The sequence below is a fragment of the Aricia agestis genome, chromosome 21 (genome assembly GCF_905147365.1).
Source record: "Aricia agestis chromosome 21, ilAriAges1.1, whole genome shotgun sequence".
In the NCBI taxonomy this organism is placed as follows: Eukaryota; Metazoa; Arthropoda; class Insecta; order Lepidoptera; family Lycaenidae; genus Aricia; species Aricia agestis.
Window position 1 is genome coordinate 1,140,369 of NC_056426.1, and position 24,128 is coordinate 1,164,496.

General features: G+C 36.4%; 1 protein-coding gene across 1 annotated transcript; it reads right to left on the reverse strand.

The window, feature by feature from the left end:
• Positions 1-4,983: 4,983 nt before the first annotated feature.
• Positions 4,984-23,760, reverse strand: LOC121737856. Its single transcript, XM_042129588.1, has 3 exons — positions 23,730-23,760; positions 6,789-6,975; positions 4,984-5,177 (listed from the first exon to the last, which is right to left on the reverse strand). The coding sequence occupies exons 2-3, from the start codon at positions 6,967-6,969 to the stop codon at positions 4,984-4,986; spliced, it is 375 nt and encodes a 124-aa protein (XP_041985522.1). The 5' UTR covers positions 6,970-6,975; positions 23,730-23,760.
• Between the last annotated feature and the right edge of the window lie 368 nt (positions 23,761-24,128).

Sequence of the window (24,128 nt, forward strand, 5' to 3'; positions counted from 1 at the left end):
CTTATTATTATTATTATATATTTTATACCCATGCGACACCGGGGTGGGTAGCTAGTTATATCAAAGTACAGGTGTCGAATTTTTTAATGACACTACCATTTTAATACGCTTTAGCTTGTATGCAATATAATATCTATGGGCGCTTAACACTACGTCAGTCTGGCCCCGTGCTAATTACCTAAAGGACTTGTGTTACAGGTACCAGACAACGGAAATATATTAAATACTTTTATACTATACATGTATTTAAGATTTATATTATATCATACACATATTTAATACACATCCAGACCCGGAAACATTGAAAACTTTTTTTTGTTCCGTCGTCGGCGGGATTCGAACCCGCGACCGGCTTGAGCTATCAACGCGCTCACCACTGAGCCACAGAGGTCGTCAATCTATCAAAGACATCCGATTGAAATCAGCTTGAAGAGTTTCATTTACGTACATAATATCTAATAATGACTCCTGTAATTGCCACCATTATGTAAATCTTGTCGCCAACCCCCTGCCGTCGAATGGCGAACCCCTAGCGGTTCGCGTACCCCCCTTTGAGAAACCTTGTAATAGACAATCTACGAACTTATCTGATAAGAAACATTGTACCATTAGAATTAGGTTGATTACATACGAGTTTTGGAGATAAATCTAGAGGAAACCGTACATTTTACGGCGATGATAAGTAGCTATAATGTCCTTCCCACTGAGCTTCGGATATTCGTGTAACTTTCATCAAATTTTTACGTGAGAGGGCCGTGCTTCGGCACGAATGTGCCGGCTCGACCGGAGAAATACCACGGGCTTAACCCTAAATTTACCTCCTTGGTCCGTGGGACACACTGGCCACTATTTTGAGCGCGTAACTTTTTTCAGTTTATTCTGTTGGTGTCGCGCGGCTCAGTACCTTTATTATTTTTCGCGCCAAACGCGGTGGCGAGGCGACGTGTCGCCATGCGGCTTGGATCGGTTTGTACTAGCTCCAAGTGTGTCCATGGGACCACAGCGGGGTAAGTACGAGTAGCTGTTTTTGTTTCAAACAGTATTTTTTAAATGATTTTCTTTTCTTTTTAGTGTACAAAATGGCTTCTAACAATATAATTAATGTCTTGGACGATAATGCAAAGTCAGTTGTTGCTAATTGGCTACGAAATCTCGATAAAAGTGATTCTGACGAAGAATGTAATATTCGCCATCATATCGGAAAATTAATAATCCAAGTTCTTTTGCCTTCTGAAGCCACAAAAAATGACCAAAAACGAGAGGAAAGTTTGTCATCTTTGCCCTTGTCGTCTTTGTGGGAGGACTGAATACCCGTGTCACAGCTGTTCAAAGCCAGTATGCCTATAAGCTGCACCAAAAAAAAATGTTCGAGCTGCGTCGAAAACACCAATCATTGACCCCTGCACGTTTTTTTTGTTAAGATATAAACATTTAATTCATGTTCTTTTGTGTTTTTTAAAATACATTTTTTTAAGTTTATATGTTAAATATTTAGTAAAGTTACAAGAAGGTTCTGATTTTTAAGTCAGAAGTTGACACTTGTTATTTTATATGAAAAGTTCTGTTATTTTGATTTATAGTTCCTATAAAAGTGTTCGCTTTTAATTATGTGTAATAATTCTATTGTTAAGACTTGTTTTGACAATAAAGCTGATTACAAGACTGTAAAAGCGTTTAACTGTAGTTTTGGAGCCATTTTAATATGAGTGTGTCCCTGGGTCCACAGGAGGTAAATTACGTACTAAAAATCCACCGGGTAAACTGAGGGTTAAAGAAAAGCGGCGTGAAACAGCGCTTGCGCTGTGTTTCGCCGAGTGAGTGAGTTTACCGGAGGCCCAATCCCGTACCCTTTTCCCTTCCCTACCCTGCCTAGGCTGGCAACGCACCTGCAGCTCTTCTGATGCTGCGAGTGTCCACGGGCGACGGAAATTGCTTTCCATCAGGTGACCCGTTTGCTCGTTTGCCCCCTTATTTCATAAAAAAAAACCTTTCTTCAAAATCTGACCAGTTATTCCAGCTAGTTTGTAAACAATACGATGTCGTCATTCGTCTATTTTCCTTACGAACTTCGTTATATTAATATCTGACCTTGAGATAGATTAATATAAGCCAAGTGTTTTGATTTCTTGTTTAGTTTTAATACTACTTCATCTATGGTTCTGATAACATAATCTATTTTATCAAATTCCTTAATAGGGGGACATAATATTATTTGGCCTTCACTAGGATTAATTCTAGGCGGTGATTTTGCAATCAATAGATTAAATTAATAATCTTATATTATAGTTCGATGATTTTATTGTTTGCTATTAATTAGTTGTTCTGTTTTTCGGTAGTTTCATACAGGTTATTGATTAGGTGTCAAGTTGTTAAAGTGGGTGGAAATTTTGTTGGTAAGTTCTTCAATTTTTTTCTTTAGAACAACACCTTTATAATAACGTAAAGACGTCGTAAACTACATCCGCGAGAAGACCACCTACACCTTGAGGGTGGAGCGTCTGCACTCTCGCCACAAACTGAATTTCAGTTCCTTTGTGGTGAGAGTGCCGACTCAAGTTTTATCCATCTTCGAGGTGGAGGAGTTCTGCCCGCCGGTGTAGTTTACCGGAGGTTCCGGGGGAGGCTCCCGAACGAAGCGCGCATCACGTCGCCGAAAGAGACTTTACGTGATAAAGTGTAGTGTGATTGTGTGTGTGAATGTGTAAATAATATACATATATTAGGATAAAACAGTTCGGCGTGCATCCGTTGTCTGATTGCCATAACACAAGTTTTTACTTAGCATGGGATTAGACGACGTGATGTACGCTACCTAGCTTTTATACTATTGTATATTATTGTATGCTTAATAAAGAATTTGAATTTGAAAAAACGTGACGTGGGAGAGCCATGTTTCGGCACGAATGGGCCGGCTCGACCGGAGAAATACCACGGGCTCACAGAAAACCGGCGTGAAACAGCGTTTGCGCTGTGTTTCGCCGAGTGAGTGAGTTTACCGGAGGCCCAATCCCCTACCCATTTCCTTTCCCTAACCTCCCCTATTTCCTTCCCAACCCTCCCCTATTCCCTTCCCTACCCTCCCCTATTACCCTATTCCCTCTTAAAAGGCCAGCAACGCACCTGCAGCTCTTCTGATGCTGCTAGTGTCCATGGGCGACGGAAGTTGCTTTCCATCAGGTGACCCGTTTGCCCCCTTTGAAGAGCTTTCAGATTACTCTACTTCAAATATCTGCACACATTATTGCGCACACACATGGGCACTAAATAATATCTCCTGCTGTTTTTTTTCTAGTACCACGCCTTTTTAATGATGAGCTTTCAGCTCTATTTTCTTAAATCAATACTTTATTGCGCACACACTTGGTCACTATAATAATGTCTTCTCCTTGTAATCAAACCGGCCACCACTGATTCTTAATGGTAAAAAAGATTTTGTTGCCGAAGCTGTTCATAATTAGTTATATCCCAAGATCCGACCGTAAAATTCTGCATGAATTGTTTTTTTCGATCAAATATATTTTAAAATAATCTTTAGAACGTATAGAGTGGATTAATGTTGGGTTGCCTTGTTAAAAGTAGCCGCAAGTACCTCTAATTGAGCAAAATGAAAGCCCGTAATACAAACTTGCGTGTATTCAATAGAAAAGTAAGAGAATTGAAGGAATGACATTGAGGAATGACAGGACAATTATACACAAAAAATAAAAACGCCCGTTAAATAAAAATAGCAATCTTGCGAGTTCTCGACGTCCTCAAATAATGCCAGGCATAATAATTGTAGGCCTGAACATTTGTCATATACAAAAGTGATGGTAACCCCAGTTTGCGGCTATCGTGCAACTGGCAAGTGGCAACCATGGATATTCATGTACAAAATGCTTATAACTTTAATTTGGTATCAAAATTATTTAAAAAATCGATTCTTCAATTTTGATGAAGAACTATGTCTGTTTATCGGCTGGCAACCCTAGGTTGCGGCCGACTTAGAGCTGGCAACCATTTATACCTTATTTTCTCACGTCATTTTCTTTCAAATGATGTAAAATTTACTGAAAAAAAATATATACATGCAAATTATGCATTTATCTCATGAACATTCAACTTAATTAGAGGTACTTGCGGCTACTTTTGACAAGGCAACCCAACATTAATCCATTCTATACGTTCTAAAGATTATTTTAAAATATATTTGATCGAAAAAAAAAATCCTGCAGGATTTTACGGTCGGATCCAATACTATTATATTATACAGCAAGTTTGACTGTAACTTGCAAACTTGCATAGTTCTGTTAGTAATTGCCATCCTACTTCTGATAAGATTGCCAAGTAAACTAAGCTCAGATTTTGAGACTAAAGATTTGTTTGGTCATTCTCCGATTTGCCATTCTTTGTCTCGTAAGTCGTAACTTTTTCTTTTCCTCGTAGATTTGACTTAAACACATTAAAATATGAAGGTAATGAAAGATACTAATATAATAATTAATGACTCACGTAACAGGTAATTATTATAGTTTTTTATATAAAAAGAGTTGAACATTTTATGGGTACGGTAATTAGACAAATGTAATATTTATGTAACGGTAATTTAAAAAAAAAACCATCTTAAACAAAACACTAATTAATAAGTTGTACATTATAATATCTATATATATACTCTATAGCAGCTGCTTCGTTAAAGAGAGGTACGTGAACCCCTAGGGGTTCGCGACAAGATTTGCGTAATGGTGGTAACAGGAGTTTTTTAGAGATTAGAAATATTCGTAGATGAAACTCTTCAAGCTGATTTCAAAGGGACGTCTTTGATAGATTTTTGGGCAGCTAGACAGGCAGAGTATTTCGAAATCTCACGCAAGTGCGAAGCAAAACGAAAGTTTGAGAAACCCTGCTGTATAGTAAATTAACATATTGAGAAGGCAATTGATTTGAAAGCTTCCAAATAAAACCAGCAATATCTCGATAAAATCATGTATTTAAATGCAACAACTAGTCGTCTTTATAAACGCTCAGTGCCTGCAGCATCTTATCGAAGTTTTTCCTGGTGGGGTCGTATCTCTTCTCAAACTTCTCATATTGCTGGGGGAACTCCTTCTTCATCGTTGTCAGGTATTTGACGGCTGCGCGCTTCTGAATCATATCGCATTCGGCGCAGGAATCCGACATGGCCGATACTATGTGAACTGTGAACATCAAATTCGTGAGGATAGATTCCTAAAAATGTTTTTAAACTAAATGAAGTCCGCAACTCCGTTGCATCAAAAGTCGTTTATCGCACAGAAACCGTTCATTTTTCAGGGAGAAAAGTATCCTATGTCCTTTTCCGGGACTCAAAGTATCTCCACACCAAATTTCAGGAAAAGCGGTTCAGCAGTTTGGGTTTGAAGAGGAAACAGCCAGACAGACACACTTTCGCATTTATAATATCAGAATGGATATAATATCATATAAAATTCTCGTGTCACAGTGTTTGTGCGCGAACTCGTCTAAAACAGCTCACCGCTAAACCGATTTTAAGGTGACGTCTTGATAATTTGGCTGCAGCGATATCGATTTTTCTCAACAATGACTAAAGCTAAGAAATTAAAGTTCATTGTCAGTATTCATCACATGTTTATCTTTAAATTACCCATAGCATAATACGATTGGTCAACTTTTATAACGCATAATAATTAATCAAAAAACATCTATAAAAACACGGATTCTAATTTTGCCAACAGACGAGAGTGATTTAAGCTTCCGAAATTTGTACATAGATTAGTTCAAGCATACACTATAATTTGCCCATAGCTTATATTATAAAATATATTTATAGTTTTTAAATTACGGGACAAAAAACATTTTGTTGCTTACGCCCTTTCCATTTCTTGCTATTCCATTTCTTATTTTCTATGAGAGGCCGGCCCAGCCTCTCATAGAAAACAAGCAATCTAAAACATATCCAAAACGATTTCTTACTTTAACGCGGCGTCACCCTAATGAAATTTTTCTATCTACATTCGTTAGACTTGAGAATAGGTTTTTATCTACTTTTTTATTGATATAAGAAATAATTTATTTCTAATATATATTTCTTAAACATTGGTTTTTCTATGTTTAATTCCACGAAATTTATAACATGTTGCCTGTGTAAGGGTAGTCCATAAGTTTAGCTATCAAATGAGACCTTTTTTATCTTCATAGGATATTTACATGAGAAGCACTGGTCAGATTAGTGTGAAAGCCAGAGAAAAACTAAAATGGCTGCCATTTTACAACCGTGAGAGAGAGAAAAAATTTGAGAGCCAATTTGTCGGTAAAATATGCCATAGATCATGACATTAAAGGATCGTACACCGGTGTCTGGACACTTTGTATATCACTTTTAATTATACTTTGTAATTGCTTAGTAATTATTTTTTATTTCTTATATATAAAAAATTCTCCTGTCACAGTGTTTGTGCGTGTGCGAACTTTTCCAAAACGGCTCAACCGATTTTAATGAAAAATTTTATTTACCTACATTCGTTAGGCCTGAGAATAGATTTTTATTTACTTTTTATATTGATAGTAGGAATAATTTGTATCGCAAAACAACATTTGCCGGATCAGCTAGTTCTATTTATGAATCTAAGGGTCAATCCAGACCGCAATGCGACGCGTAGATGCATTTCTATTTTTTTATGGATTTGACAGATTTGCAAGACGTCTCACGCAATTGAAATCTGTCAATTCAGTACAAAATATAAATTTAGAAATGCATCTACGCATCACGTTGCGGTCTAAATTAACCCGTCACACAAACATCTACTCACTCTTGCCGACCGCGTTGTATCCCTCACACGGGCCCTCGTCCAACAAACACGCGGTGAGCTCCTGCGTCTCCTTCCGAGCCTTGGCCGGGTCCTGCAGCAAAGTGTCCTTGAGGAAAGTGTCGTTCACGTCAGTGTAGGCCAGGGCCACGCCCAATAGAGGTAGGAGCAGGAGGATCTTCATTGTATTCTGTGAAAAGTGGAGCAAAAAGAAGCATCGAAAAGGGTGAAGTGTTATCTTTTAGGGCTCCCAAATATAACTGCGAATTTGAATCGCAATGTCATTTTCACTTTTCGGTATGAGTTTTGTCGCAGATATTTGCGATGCGATGCGAATTCGCAGTTTTGTGAGGGAGCCCTTAAAACCTGTAGCTGTAGTATATATGTATATATATATATATATATATATATATATACACGTATTCATAGAATATTACATATTTTAACCATTAAAAACATAATTAAAGCTAACATATTAGTAAATATTGGACGTTAGACGGTGTTTTGGAACTAGAATTTACCTAATTAACTGCGTCGTAGATAACACTTCACGTAGATTTATAATAACTGTGCCAGTTCTTTCTTACCTGCGTTTTAAATAACAAATAATGAACGCAAGAATGCGACGAAATTAGTTATTTAATTCATAGAATTTTAGAATTCCTAAGTTTCTATTATATGCGAAAACAATGTGGTTGTGTATCTTCTTGTTATGTATTTATTCATACTAGAGATTGCACAATGGTCAAAATTCGACCTTAAGAGAGAACATTATTACATGTATGAAAAAAAAAACCCAGAGCGAACAGATACAGAATGTAGCTCAGAATTTCAGTTATATTAAATGAAATAATTCTGTACATATGTCACTGTAAGATTTGATGGCTAAATGGGAGATAATGCTATTATCTTTTCGTAAGGAGAGATGTTTAAATTTTTTATTGATGTTATTTTGCGACATTTTGTAGCTGAATTGTAGTTAGAAAAATAATAATAATAACGTCAGTCTGGTGCCGTGCTAAGTACCTGAAGCACTTGTGTTATGGGTACCGGACAACGGAAATATATTTAATACTTTTTTACTATAATATATTTCATATTTTATTATAATATACACATTTAACACACATCCATGACCTAGGAACTTTGAAAACCTTTTGTTTCGTCGGCGGGATTCAAACCCGCAAACCCTGGCTTGAGCTACCTACGCACTTATCCACTGAGCCACAGAGGTCGTCATAACTCATACAAAATGCAGTGCATCTATTATCGTTTTATAATAAGTAATTACAAATCTCCGTTATAAAAACGATCTAATAATGGGCATAAGATTGGGCAACTAGGTATTTTGGATTGTGTGATAAAAACACCATTTGAGGTAACACAAAATATATTTTAACAGTTTAATTACATAGTACCTACCAGCTACCTTCTACATCTAATATGACATTGTCTATACGCACTCTCGAGCGTCCGTGGCCTAATGGGTGGACCTTCGGTTCGCACTCCTAGAGAGTGCAGGTTCGAACCCGGGTGGAGGCGTGTACCTATGAGACATTTTCTGATCTCAAGTACATAATACGGACGCTCATACGGTGAAGGAAAACATCGTGAGGAAACCCGCACATAGTTGGTCCCAGACGTATTGACTAGTTCTTTCCTCTGGACTAGGCCGACTATGATGCGAGAATGCCGTATGCGCTTGGGCAACCATACGGACATTTAAAAATCTTGTCCCAGGCACTACAATATTTGAGGAGTGGTTACTTCGCTCTGAAAAATACTGTATAAATCATCCACAACGGATGTAAAGGCCTAGTTATACGCACTCAATTTTCTTTTTTTTCTTTTTTACATTTTATTCCCTCGGCTAACTCATGAGGATATTTTGATTCCGTTTGGATTGGGAACGTACATGAACTAACTAAAAATAACTAAAAATAAAATAAATAAAAATAAAAAAGCCTTTTATTTCTTGCCAATTACAATTTGCTCGATCAAATCACATTCTAATTCATTCAATCATTCAATTAAATTAATTAAGTTTAAATAATGATTACAAAATTAAACATATCATTACAATAGTCATGTCAAATTATAATAATTAAATCATTAAACAATAATAACAAAATATAACAATAGTCATATCAAATTATTTTTAATAAATAAATCATAGTGTTAAAATTAAACCTAAGTTATGACATTAGTCAAGTCAAATTATTAATATTAACTTTAAACATGTAAAAGCAACAAAATATACAAGAATAAGCGTGTAAATGACCAGAGCATGGCTCAGGGGAAAAAAATATACGCGGAATAACCATGTAACATTTCTCTGCACTTGTTGAAACTTAATTTATAACACGAATAAACGTGCATTGATACAATAGTGTTAACAAGTCACATAATATTATTCACTAGAATAATAATTTATTTAACATGGTTTTTCTTAAATATGGAGTAAACTGATAATATTTGATTTAAATAATAAATATATGAACTGAAAGACATTTTTTACCTTTAATTTGACTATATTATATTATATTTGTCTTTTTTTATGTAGTCAAAGTTATATGGTTTTAAACGTTTTTTGGTCTAACTGAAAAGTTGTCTTTTTTCGATTGCATGTTTATTCGTTGGGGCCATCGAAATTTTTACTGTCACCTTTTTTTATTTTGTCTCATACTGAAAGTTACTCACTTTATATTGAATGGATAATAATAAGTCATTATATGGGTCTCGTTATTGGCGGACATTTGGACTACTTTAGTTCATTCTCCTTTAAACTATTTCATAATATTATTTTATTATAGGTTTTTTTATTTATTTTATTAAATACATAAATTACTATGTATTAGTTAATGAGCTAATGTTATAGTTTGCAATGTATTTTTTAATAGTGTGCACATAATTATGTTACTTTACAATCCAAGTCATAAACTGAATTTGTCATGTTATTTCATTTCGATTGTAATATTATGTTTTGTGCATTATAATAAATAAATAAATAAAATAAATATCCTAATTGTTTTTATTATACCCCAGGAAAATTAAAACATTCGACCTAGGAATGATTCGCATGTAGCTAAAAATTTGTAGAGACGTTAAATACACCATTATAAATAAAACCTCGAAAGTCCCTGGTGATCCTCCTTGTGCTAAAAATTTTATTCAAGGTCAAAGGTATAAAAATGAGGTCTTTCCGTTTTTTTTTTCAAACTGTACATTTTATCATAAAAATGGGTAAGATAGGATTGTAGATCATGGCAGTCTTTTTTTTTATGAAATAAGGGGGCAAACGAGCAAACGGGTCACCTGATGGAAAGCAACTTCCATCGCCCATGGACACTCGCAGCATCAGAAGAGCTGCAAGTGCGTTGCCGACCTTTTAAGAGGGAATAGGGTAATAGGGTAGGGTAGGGATGGGAAGGGAAGGGAATAGTTGAGGGTAGGGAAGGGAATAGGGTAGGGGTTAGGGGATTGGGACTCCGGTAAACTCACTCACTCGGCGAAACACAGCGCAAGCGCTGTTTCACGCCGGTTTTCTGTGAGAACGTGGTATTTATCCGGTCGAGCCGGCCCATTTGTGCCGAAGCATGGCTCTCCCACGTAAAATATTTTTTGTAGGAGTCTCTACAAAAAATATTTAGACGCTTTTTTTATACGACTTACCATACAATTACCATACCTTGTAAATAGCGGGTATAAGTTTGGGTAAATCATATTTATGTACTTATATAATAAAGCTGAAGAAGTAGTAGAACTACTGGTTCAAATTAAAAAATGATTTTGTGTTGGATAGTCTTACATATTGAGGAAGGCTTTAGGCTAACATCACGCTGCAACCAACGCAATTGACGCGGGCGGAGCCAGGCTTAAGAGGATACACCAGGGGCTAGAGAAATGAAAAAAAAAGCACGTGTAATATCTATAGCTGTCTCCCTTACCTCAAGCCTATACCGCAGAACGTGATAGAGACAACTGCAGAAAACCCAGAAAATCAACGATTCGTTGTCCCCTGATTCCTTCTCCAAAACTTAACCGATTTAAGTACTTTTTTCATTAAAGATTAAAAAAAGGCTTGAGCTGTGTTCCTATGTTTTGCTTTTTTTGTATAATCTAGCTAAATCTGTTTTCTGGACGTTTGAACACAGCGGAAAATCTGGCCATTTTTTTGGGTTTTAGAACGTTCATATCTAATTTAATAATTAAATTATGAAAAAAAAGAAAACATAGGGACATTGTGTTAGTGGCCGTAGATATTCAGGAAAAAAATTATAACTCTACTAGCATTATCCAGGGAGGAAACAAGGGACAACGTTTGTATGGAAAAAAGGGCGGTGTGGACTCCTCCCTACGAATAATGTCTAGTACTACGTACTAGTATTGTTTGAAATCTTCTCGGCCTGACATACTTCTGAGTGACTTACAAGCGTACTGTTGCTCTTCGCAACTCGGAAAGCTTAGATTTGGTAAGTCAGGCAGAAGTATGTTTGGCTGAGAACAGCCCTCGTATGCTGTAGAACAAGAAGTTTTTCTCCGCCCTGTTAAAACAAAATAACCTAAGTCCTTTCACGTGGTCTATTTTATATTTGTGCTAAATAGCATAACAAATGCTTCAGCATTTTGTTAGATGAGCTCTTTCAAATAATTTTCTCCGTTTTTTTTTACATTTTCCTCTGTTTCTTTGCTCCCATTGGTGGCAACGTGATGTTATATAGCTCAGATCATCCTCGATAAATCTAACTAACGCATCTATCTAACGGAAAACGAAGTATTCAATTCAGACCAGTAGCTCCACAATTTTTTTAACTTTATAATATAAGTATAAATATGATTTACCCAAACTCATACCCCCTTTTTGGAGGGGATGGTTATTGGTTAGTCGTATGAAAAAAGTATCTGAATACTATCGTAGAAAATTCTATGATCTACAATCTTGTCATAACTATTTTTATGATAAAATGTACAGTTTGGAAAAAAAACGGGAAAAACCTCATTTTCATACCTTTGACAAGGAATAAAATTTTGAGCACAAGGAGGATCACCAGGGACTTTTTAGGTTTTATTAACAATGGTGCATTTAACGTCTCTACCAATTTTCAGGTCTATGCGAATTATTCCAAATCATTCTCCAGTTTGACAATTTTTGCCTAATTACCGCAACCTGTTTTTCGTCGTTGATTTGATTTAACCACATTAAAATATGAAAGTACTTTATTAAATTTACGAATTGAATGATAATTAATGAGGCATGTTACAGTTAATTATGTATTATAGTTTTTAGATAATAAGACTTTAAAAAATTATGAGTAAATATTGTAATTAGACAAAAATGTAATATTTTATGTGACGGTAATCAGGAAGTATTATATTTATACTTATAGTACCTATAACATGATATAAAAACACTGATTAATAAGTTGTAAAATATATCTACATCTATACTCTATAACAGCAACAGTAGTCCCCAACCTTTTTTTCATACGGGCCACAAACATGTTTTGGTCTCAGTGTCGCGGGCCGCAACAAAAATTTTTAGGGTTAAAAATAACGTTCTTCAAAATTAACTGTTTAAAAGTGAAAAAAAATTCACGACTTTTACGACGACTAAATTATTTTGCCGGTGGGCGTAATTTCAAAATGGTCGCGGGTAGGTAATGCAATTCAATTCACTTTTAATGACAATTGTACCAGCCAGCGTGGAAGCTGAGCTAACTTTTTCAGCTGCTGACTACCTATAGTTTGTGCGTTCTAAGATGATATGGGTGACAGTTTTCATGTTCCTTGCTACGGGTTTTTTTTACAAGAAAACAAAAAAAAATCAAAATGTAATAAATTATATTCCATCTACAAAAACAAATGTTTCATATAATTGTAAATGAATAAAAATGAAAAGATGCTAAATGCTAACTTACTAATAAAAAATTATAAATATTAACTGTGAAATAGGAGTATAAAATTATTGTTACGAAAACATTTGACAAATGTCATATGCATGAAACGGAACTTATGTCAATAGAGATTGACTCTGTTGAATCGAAATCAAATCGATAAAAAAGGGCGGCCATCTTAAATCGCCGGCACCACTGAAATGTCAGTACGAAATCGATAATTTCGATTGCAATTCCTTTGCGAAGTGATTCGATATTTTTAAACTATCGATTAATTTTTGTTAGGTAACTTCCCTACTATTGTCAATTATAATGTGTCACGCATATCATCATAAAACGCACAAACTATAGTGTGGAATATCAGGAGCCGTTTGGCAGACGACACAAAATTAATACCTTACCTTTTTAACATACTTTTATAAGTTTGGGCTGAATGTATGTAGCGGACTCTTTGAGTTCAATTTTATATCTATATTTCGAAAAAAAAAACTTAATTATAAGATGAAAATAAATAAGTGAGTTTTTTTAGTTTTTTTAACTATTATTATTACGATTATACACTAGACATATAAAAAAAATAGTTTTCTTTTATTTTTATTAATAAACCCTTGTGAAAAAGTGTTCCACAAAGTTTGTTTTCTTTGACTTTCTGAGCATAAAATGGGGTATATCAAATATCATTATAACGATTTATTTTAAAAGTTTAAAATCAACCTGCGGGATCCCGCAAATAACGGGATCCAGCGGGATTGTGATGGTTCAATCCCGCAAATACCGGGATTGAATTATCTTGCGGGATTGCATTCCCTAGTCGCGGGCCACAGATAAAAACCCGGCGGGCCACATGCGGCCAGCTGACCGCGGGTTGGGGATAGCTGCTTTATAATAACTAGATACTTAGTAAGTAGGCAATTCATTTTAAAGCTTTCAAACTAAACCAGCAGTATTTCGAAAAAAAATATATAATAATATATTTAAATGCCACAACAGCTAGTCATCTTTATAAACGCTCAGTGCCTGCAGCATCTTATCGAAGTTTTTCCTGGTGGGGTCGTATCTCTTCTCGAACTTCTCATATTGCTGGGGGAACTCCTTCTTCATCATTGTGAAGTATTTGATGGCTGCGCGCTTCTGAATCATATCGCATTCGGCGCAGGAATCCGACATGGCCGATAACATGTGAACTGTGAAAATAAAATTCGTGAAGATGGATTCCTAAATATGTTTTTAAAATATTATGTATCTAACTAAATGACGTCCGCAACTCCGTTGCACCAAAAGTCGTTTATAGCGCGGAAACCGTGCATTTTGCCAGGAGAAAAAGTATCAATGTATATCCTTTCCCGGGATTCAAAGTATCTCCATACCAAATTTCAGGAAAATCGGTTCAGTGGTTTGGGTGTGAAGAGGTAACAGACACACAGATTAACAGACATGAGACAGACAGACAGACACACTTTCGCATTTATAATGTTAGCATAATATATAAAATTCTCGTGTCACGTGCAGTGTTTGTGCGCGAACTCCTCCAAAACGGCTCACCCTTCAACGGATTTTAATGAAATTTTTCTATGTACATTCGTTAGACCTGAGAATAGGTTTTTATCTCCTTTTTTATATTGATACTAGAAATAACAGTGTTTGTGCGCGAACTTTTCCAAAACGGCTCAACCGATTTTAATGAAAATTTTTATTTAAGTAGCTTATTATTCGCTAGGCCTGAGAATTGATTTTTATCTACTTTTTAAATTGATAGTAGGAATAATTTGTATCGCAAAACAACGTTTCCCGGATCAGCTAGTTCTATTTATGAATCTAAGGGTCAATTCAGACGCGTAGATGCATTTCTAAATTTGTATGGATTTGACAGATTTGCAAGACTACGCAATTAAAATCTGTCAATTCAGTACAAATGTAGAAATGCATCTACGCGTCACGTTGCGGTCTGAATTAACCCGTCACACAAACATCTACTCACTCTTGCTGACCGCATTGAATCCCTCACACGGACCCTCGTCCAACAAACACGCGGTGAGCTCCTGCGTCTCCTTCCGAGCCTTGGCCGGGTCCTGCAGCAAAGTGCCCTCGAGGAAAGTGTCGTTCACGTCAGTGTAGGCCAGGGCCACGCCCAATAGAGGTAGGAGCAGGAGGATATTCATTGTACCTATTCTATGAAAAGTGGAGCAAAAAGAAGCATCGAAAAGGGTGGGTTATTATTTAGGGCTCCCACACATAACGAACGAACAAATGCGAATTCGCATCGCAATGTCATTTTTAGTATGAGTTTTGTCGCAGATATTTGCGATGCGATGCGAATTCGCAGTTTTGTGAGGGAGCCCTTAAAACCTGTAGTTTTAATATCACACTTATTCATTTAAACTTATTCACAATTTTATACATTTAAAATATAATTAGCTAATACATTAGTAAAGATTGGATGCTAGACGGTGATTTCGAACTAGAATTTACCTAATAAACTGCGTCGTAGATTACACTCCACGTAGAATTATATGTTATACTGTGCCAGTGCTTTCTTACCTGCGTTTTAAATAACAAATTATGAACGCAAGACTGCAACGAAATTAGTAATTGAATGTCATTAAAATAATTCCAAGAATTTTAGAATTCCTAAGTTTCTTTTGAATGTGAAAATAATGTGATTGTTGTTGGCGCTGAGCAAAAATAACTTGAAGTTAGCGAGCATGAAACTAGTGCTGTTCTCCCTACCACTCAAAGTGCGCCCAACTTCACACCGGTGCATCCCCTCCTGTTTCGTGGTTACTACGTTGGAGAGCTCGAGGCAGTCTCATCGGTATCGCAAAAGTGTTCACTTGTGCAGTGCTCTGGACTTCTAGTGGTCATAATTATTAAGAAGTTGTATTCAGTGTTTTAAATATAAAACTAAGTACTATGAGTGCTGATTTAGCAAAACTAATTAACTAATGAAAGTACCTTGTGGTTAATAAACTAAGTAATTGGTGTGATTTGGTGTTTTATTTACATTGTGAATCTTCTTGTTATGTATTTATTAATATTATAGTCACTTAAAATTACTGTTTCGATTAATTGTCCACACTGTGCCTTTTTTTGTTCGTCAAGGGCATGCGTTATAACTTATAGCGCAGTCAACAGCGAACGTGAGGCATGCCCGCGACGCATGCCCTCTGACCGTATCCAAAAAACAAAAATGGCAATGTTGGCGTTGCGTTCGTTGACTTATTCAATTATTGAATGCACCAAAACGAAACTTGAATGAAAGAAGATGACGAAAATTTAAGACGAAAGTGCATAGTGTGGACATAGCTATTTGTTTTCCAGAAATATTAAAAAATAGTTAACATAGGCTGCGTTCCACTATATTAGACAATAACAAAATATAAAAGCTTGCAGCTTGCCTTCGGCGTTTTGGACACTCAGCAGCAAAATGGATTCTGACGTCACTCCCTAGACGAGTCTACTATATGTTTATAATAATAAACTGTGTAGACGAGTCTACAAAATGGCGTCCACGCCACGCCGCGACGCACCACGCCGCGATGACGCTGCGCTGTCGCGACGTGCACGCCGCGCAACCGCGGCGTGTGCGCTGCGCAGTCACGTCGCTTTCAAAAAGTGTGATAAGGCACTAAGAGTCAATTCAGACCGCAACGCGACGCGTAGATGCATTTCTAAATTTGTACTCAATTGACAGATTTAGTGAGCGTGAGACGTCTTTGCAAATCTGTCAAATCCATACAAGTTTAAAAATGCATCTACGCGTCGCGTTGCGGTCTAAATTTACCCTAACACAAGACATAGGGCCCTCGCTCAGGGCTGCGTGCTATCGCCTACCCTATTCATACTGCAAATCAATGATATTATGTTACAGACCAACGGCTTTCATTGCTATACGAATGATAGTACAGGTGATGCTGTATTATACCGGCTAGGCTCCCCCAATATTTCTCGGCTAAATGTCATTGAGAGACAAAACGAAATTGTGTATAATTTGTGTAATGCCGTAACTTAGTCCAATGAAACCCTGCCAAGACACAAGCCTGCACGTTCACCAATAAAAAGTCACGAATGGTCTCCTCGTTTTGCCCCTCTTCAACAATCTCCCCTAGCATTGAAATATCAAGTGAAGTCCTTCCGATATACCAAGATGTAGCTTCACTCTGCATCCTCTATCGGTTATATCACGGGGAGTGCTTTAATGGGGATGTTTGAAATCATACCTCCTGCAACTTTTCGCCATCGCCACACGCGAAAAATGTACCATCCTTGTCTTCCACCGTGCGTTTTTCGCGTAACTTTCTACCACGCACTGTAAAACTCTGGAACGTACTGTCACCAGCAGTATTTCCAAATCTATACGACCACGGACATAAAAAAAATACGGACGTAACCTTCTTATAATCACGAGTGAAGCCTAGTTATGGCCGCCCGTGTAGGACGTGTGCGTGATATGAGGGTTGCCATATAAATCATAAATTTCCCTACTTTTTAAATTTTGTAAACTCAGACAAATTAAATGTATTTTTTATACTTAAACATATTTTTATGTTTTTTTCGCTTCAGAAATGTAAGCGGTTGTTAAAGATGACATAATGAAAATATTATTTTTATGACACTATAGAAAGAAAAAAAACACATGTTACGTACAGAGAAGTATATTATTTACATAACATTATTAGTAATAATGATTATGTATAAACATTTACAATAATAAAATTATTACTAGCTATTTGACCGAGCTTTGCTCGGTATTCGATAAAACACGAATAAAATGACATTTTCTAAAAATAATTCCTAGCTAGATAGATTTATCGCCCCCGAAACCTATATACGAAACCTGTATACGAAAAGATATAAGATACTTAAGTCCCGTTTCATCAAACAATCAAGTAATGTTAAATAAATAATGGCTTGTTAAATCAGTTAACGGCCTGTTAGAGCTATCGAGAGTTCTACCATGCGCTAACGTCAAATCAAATCACCTAACATGGTGTTAAATTTATTCCTGGTCTAGAGGTCCATTCAATATTTTCATTCCTACTAGGTCTCAATGACGCTCGGGTGACTACACTAATAGCACCTTCCCTCCCCTACTACTGAAGGAAATCAAAGACAACAATTTTATCTATGGACGCTTACGCCACGTCAGTCTGACCCCGTGCTAAGTACCTGAAGGACTTGTGTTACGGGTACCAGACAACGGAAATATATTTAATACTGTTATACTATACATATATTTAAGATTTATTATATTTTTTATATTATATTTAAGATTTATTATTATATGATACACATATTTAATACACACCCATGACCCAGGAACTTTGAAAACTTTTTGTTCCGTCGGCAGGATTCGAACCCGCGACCCCCGGCTTGAGCTACCGACAGCCCACCCACTGAGCCACAGAGGTCGTCAAACAACAATTATATCCACTTTTGTAAATTAAGAAATGAATAGGGGTGTAGACTATTTTTAGGAAATATATTTATTTTACAGATGTACCATCAAGGAAGTTGATTCCTATGCAATTGACATACCAACGTTATTTGGTCGAATACTTATGTCAATTCAATGTTAATTGTGATCTGTCGGCTGGGTTTGACGTAACGCAACCAAACTACTTATGTCCCCGATTTGCTAAGGAATCAACTTCTCTGATAGTACATAAGTATTTTGTTACACCTAAAAATATGTATAAAAAATAAATACACTCTTATTTCAATTAAAAAAATCACTTATTAAATATAAAAAATAATATTATAAAGTTATTAAGTAAAATATGTCCATTTTCGGTAATTCTATAATACAAACTCTCAAAAAAACAATAGTTTGTATTAGATTTCGTTTACTGTCTACACCCCTATTATTGTATTCCTGCCTAATTACTGGTCAATAGTATGCTAAATACTTACATGACACTAATAAAAGACAATAAAATTAATTAGTTGATTATTTAAAAATAATTTAAAATTTTCCCCGGTTTGGGGAAAATTTCCCCACTTTGTTATGGACATTACTGACCTGTTGAAGTTGAATTAATATTTACATTATTTTATCAAAATACTTTAAAAATATGTTATCTTACCTATGAAATATTATTCCTTGATGTTTTTTGTGTAAGGTTGTATTGTTCTTGCACCATTTTACAACATAAGATGGCATATTTATTTTTATTTATGAATGACAAAGACGTGTCACCGCGATGCAGTCTAATTGCGTAATGGCGGTACGATCGGCTTATTACAGTGCGAGTGCGTGTGCAAGATGTGTACGTATGATCGCCTGGGCTTATTAAGGGTGCTTCACTCATTTGTTAATGGCGATCCGTCCGTATTTTTTTTACGTCCGTGTATACGACCTGCAAACCTTCAAAAAGAGAGTGTATTCTCTTTTAAAAAGCCGGCAACGCACCTGCAGCTCTTCTGATGTTACGAGTATCCACAGGCGACGGTAGTTGTTTTCCATCAGGTGACTTTTGCTCGTTTGCCCCCTTATTTCATAAAAAAATTGACTAATTAATACTAATACTAATAAATTATTCCGACTTAGAAGTGTGATTGAAATTTTATTATTTTTTTACATTTGACGTAAATGTAAAAATTTTGTACATTTACGTAAGTTACCTACAAAAAAGTATGACTAAAAATGTGTGGAGTTTGGTCATAATGTCCACCACTAATGTACTTAATATATACTGGTCTGCTGAATACCTACTGAATCATTATAACTGGACCGCAACCAAAAATATATTCCTGTCAGTAAAAAGTTAAGACGAAATGAAAACAGTTTTCTGCCATCTTATTCCATAAAATATTGTTGATAATATTATGATCCATGTCATTTTTTTAAGTTCTACTTAATCTATGTTATGCTATGCTACTTGGCATTCCCTATTAGGTTTTTCCTGAAATAGAGGAATATCAATATTTTCACCCCAAAAAATAAAATATATTCAAATGAAAAAAAGTTATGAAAACTTTTTACTGACAGCTTATTCTTATTTTATCTCATACTGAAGGTTACTCTATATTATATTCTAATGGACAATAAGGCAATATGGGTCTCGTTATTGGTGGACATTTGGACCACTTTAGTTCATTCTCCTTTAAAACTTTGTCATAGTTTAGGCTAATGGTTTTTATAATTATACTCCAGGAAAATTCAACATTAGACGTAGGAATAATTCGCATAGAGCTGATAATAATTTGTAGAGCCATTATAAATAAGACCGTACTTACACATATTTAAAAAAATATGTGTTAGTACGGTAATTAGACAAAAATGTAATATTTTATGTAACGGTAATTTGGAAGTATTATAATTATGTATCTAAAAACATGATACAGAAACACTGATTAATAAGTTGTACATCTATATTTTATTCTATACTTTTGAACAGTGGTCACCAACCTTTTTTTCATACGGGCCTCAAACATGTTTTGGTCTCAGTGTTGCGGGCCGCATAAAAAATTTAAGGTTAAAAAAAAACGTTCTTCAAAAATTTAAAAGTGGAAACACGACTTTCATGACGACCACATTATTTTACCGGTGGGCGTAATTTCAAAATGGGATAGCATCACGCGGTTCACTGATAAAGTCGTGGCGGGCCTGCAGCAAACGGGCCGTGAGTTTGGTGATAGCTGCTCTTAACTATACTACTATGGTAAATAATCTGCGAGGAGGACGAGACACCTTCTCCGTGACTGTCATGACTCTACTACAGAGCAGAAACAGGCACCTTGGTTGCTACGAATACTCATCCACAGAGGAAATTCGTGGCACCAACCCCAACCACATCGTTCAATTCATGAGCAGCAATGCGAAGGAGTCACAATAGGGTCAAGGGTCGTAGTGACATCAGGGCTACTTGACCTGCCTTCAGCACAAAAGGAAGTAAGCAATTAATTTTAAAGCTTTAACATAAAACCAGCAATATTTCTAAACAATCATGTACTTATTTGAATGTTACAACTAATCGTCTTTATTATAAACGCTCAGTTTCTGCACCATCTTGTCGAAGTTTTTCCTGGTGGGGTCATATTTTTTCTCGAACTTCTCATATTGTTGGGGGAAGTCCTTTTTCATCATGGTCAGGTATTTGACGGCTGCACGCTTCTGAATCGTATCGCATTCGGCGCAGGCATCAGACATCACCGATACGACGTGAACTGTGAACAATTGTGTGAACATCTAATTCGTGAGGCTAGATTTATAAATATGTATTAAAATATATCTAACTAGATGACGCCCGCAACTCCGATGCGCCTCAATTCGTTTATCGCGCGGAAACCGTGCATTTTTCCGGGAGAAAAAGTATCTTATGTCCTTTCCCGGGACGCAAAGTATTTTCATGCCAAACAGCAAAATCGATTCAGCGGTTTGGGCGTTAAGACTGAAGAGGTAACAAACAGACAGACAGAGACTTTCGCATTTATAGATATATAAAATTCTCGTGCCACAGTGTTTGTGCGCGATCTCCTCCAAAACGGCTCTACCGTGTATGAAATTTTGTAATTTACATTCGTTAGGCCTGAAAATAGGTTTTTATCTACTTTTATATTGCTACTAGAAAATATTATAATTTACATAGCAAAACGTTTGCCGAGTCAGCTTGTTCTATTTATGAATCTAAGGGTCAATTTAGACTGCAACGCGACGCGTACATGCATATTTTCTGATATTACGAGTATGACAGATTTGCAAGACGTCTCGCGCAATTGAAATCTGTCACGTTACAGTCTGAATTAACCCTTCACACAAACATCTACTCACTCTTGCCGACCGCGTTGAATCCCTCACACGGACCCTCGTCCAACAAACACGCGGTGAGCTCCTGCGTCTCCTTCCGAGCCTTGGCCGGGTCTTGCAGCATGGTGTTGACGAGGAAAGTGTCGTTCATGTCAGTATAGGCCAGGGCCAAACCCAATACAGGCAAGAGCAGCAGGATCTTCATTGTATGCTTTGAAAAGTGGAGCATTAATACTATTGTTACGGACCTATACGACATAATATAGTGCCATCTAGCGTCAAACCAGCGAAACTGATCAGGGGAACACAAACAACATAAATCTCCTACTCGATACTAGATGGTGTTAGGTGTATGATTACCTACGCATATTTTCTAGAAACATTCCACACTTGTTTACGTGAATTGGGTGTACGATCTAGAATGGAACTTTCCAGAAACAGGACAGGACAGTGATAGTGCTTAGTGTTTTAGACCTAGTGTTTTGTGCTAGACCTAGTGCTAGTGAATAAAGTCTTTAAGAGAGTCAGCAGGTCTTTCTCTACAAATCCTTCGAACCCTAGCACGTAACACTATTTTTACACCTCCATCGTGGGTATCGCAGACACAATGGATTTTCAATTGCTACGCGGCAGCCGGCTGCCGCTTGGGGATTGATGGGTAAAAAAGATAAAACTGACTTCAAAATTGTACGTAATTAAAAGTATAGAAATTCCCTATCTCAAGAACAACTGAACCGATTTTGATGAAATTGCAGTATTCCCAAAGTTAAACAGTACCTAGTACAACAAAAAAAGAATCACTTAGATCGGAGTTGTAGTTCTTGAGAATATATACCAACACAAACATAAAAACATACTTACATACATACGTATTACGTATACATATACATTATACATACCTACTACATAATAAAGACTTTTGAAATTATTTGGCACATTTGTTCAGACGCTGATATAGACTATCTTAAATATGAACTGGGCAGTTCTGGAAATATTACATACATACGCGTCGAATTGATAACCTTCTTTTTTTTAAGTCGGTAAAAAAGAAGCGTCGAAAAGGTGGCTGAACCGCCGAGGAAAATTCAAAATATTATGTTACACGCTATTAACATGAATATTATTGAATCCTTTAACCCTAAAAGCCCTAGCTCTATCTACCAGCTACCTGATACCAACTTAGGCTCGTCATAATAATTTAAAAAATGGCTGACCTCAACAGTATAACTTCTAGCTTCGACATAACACTTATTATAATTTATCATTACATAATATTTATCCATTTAAAACATAATTAGCTCACATATAAGTAAGTAAAGATTTAATGCTAGCCGGCCCCTAGACGAGCAATTTTATTGTCAACTAGCTGTTGCCCGTGACTGCGTCCGCGTGGACTTCAGCTTAGCGCACGGTAGTTCCCGTTGAACCATGTAGGCTACATTACTGCAAATTGCAAAGTTTGCACGACAAAGGTGCTTCCGCGGTAGGTACGCTTAATTCACACTTCAATGTTTACACTTTACAGACAGACATGTCACACTTAAAACGCCCCTATTTTTGCGTAGGCCTAGGGGGTAAAATTTAAAAACTGGGAAGTGAGGTCTCCTCGACTTCTAATACTTCATAGAAAAACGTAAGAGAATTCTTCATCCTTACCGCCTCCTATAGAAACACGTTTGAGTTATCGCTTGTGCGCTGTAGACGACGCACGGCGCCATCTATTATGAACTTTTGGATCTAACTTAATTTGAACAAATTTACGCATTTTCACCCCTTTACAACCCCTTTTTCCAGTTAAAAAGTAGCCTATATTCTTTCTCAGGCCTTAGACTTTCTGTGTACAAAGTTTAATTACAATCGGTTCAGTACTTTTGGCGTGAAAGCGAGACAGACCGACAGAGATACTTTCGTATTTATAATATTAATATAGTATAGATATATAGATATCACGCTTCAATTTACTTTGAACAGTTTATTTGACAATTAGATTGAAGGCGCACGATATTCATCAACCCTAGACGGTCAATAATATTACGCAATAAAATTGCTCGACTAGGGGCCCGCTTAAATGGTGTTTTGGAACTATAATTTACCTAATAGACTGTGTCGTAGTACACTTTACGTAGAATTATATGTTATACTGTGTCAATGCTTCCTTACGTGCGTTTTAAATAATAAATGATTGACGCTAGAATGCGACGAATTACTAATTAATTATTGTCATAAAAATAATTTAGAAAAATACCTTACATAGGCTGCGTCACGATAGACAGAACCTAATAAAAGACAGAAGTCAGAACTAACCTTGGACGTAGAAGTACAATAGACAGAACTAGTAGGCCAACTTACCTAGCGCACTAGCGCAGCGGCCAGGTAGCGACGGTCATCGAAAGTATGGTTTGGCCGCTGGCCGCGTTGCGACCTGTAGCCCTAGCACGGCCACCAGTAGAAATGCGAAAGTATCTAAGACAAACCGTGGAAATAAACTTACGGTGGCGTTCCGATCTTTTTTCGTTACGAAAAATTCAATTAAAATGCCACTTTATGACAGACTATAGTCCTAAAAATTCAAATAATATCCTACTCTATGACATATACTATAGTCTGTCATAAAGTGGCATTTTAATTGAATTTTTGTCGGTAAATATTGGCCGAGGTAAATATCGGAACGGCACCTTTAGTTTATGTCCACAGTTTGTCTAT

Excerpts from the sequence above, each read along its gene's own strand:
- LOC121737856 (XM_042129588.1), bottom strand. The coding sequence starts at position 6,969 with ATGAAGATCCTCCTGCTCCTACCTCTATTGGGCGTGGCCCTGGCCTAC. Across the intron at positions 5,178-6,788 it reads ATACAACGCGGTCGGCAAGA|TTCACATAGTATCGGCCATG; the intron begins GTGAGTAGATGT and ends TGATGTTCACAG.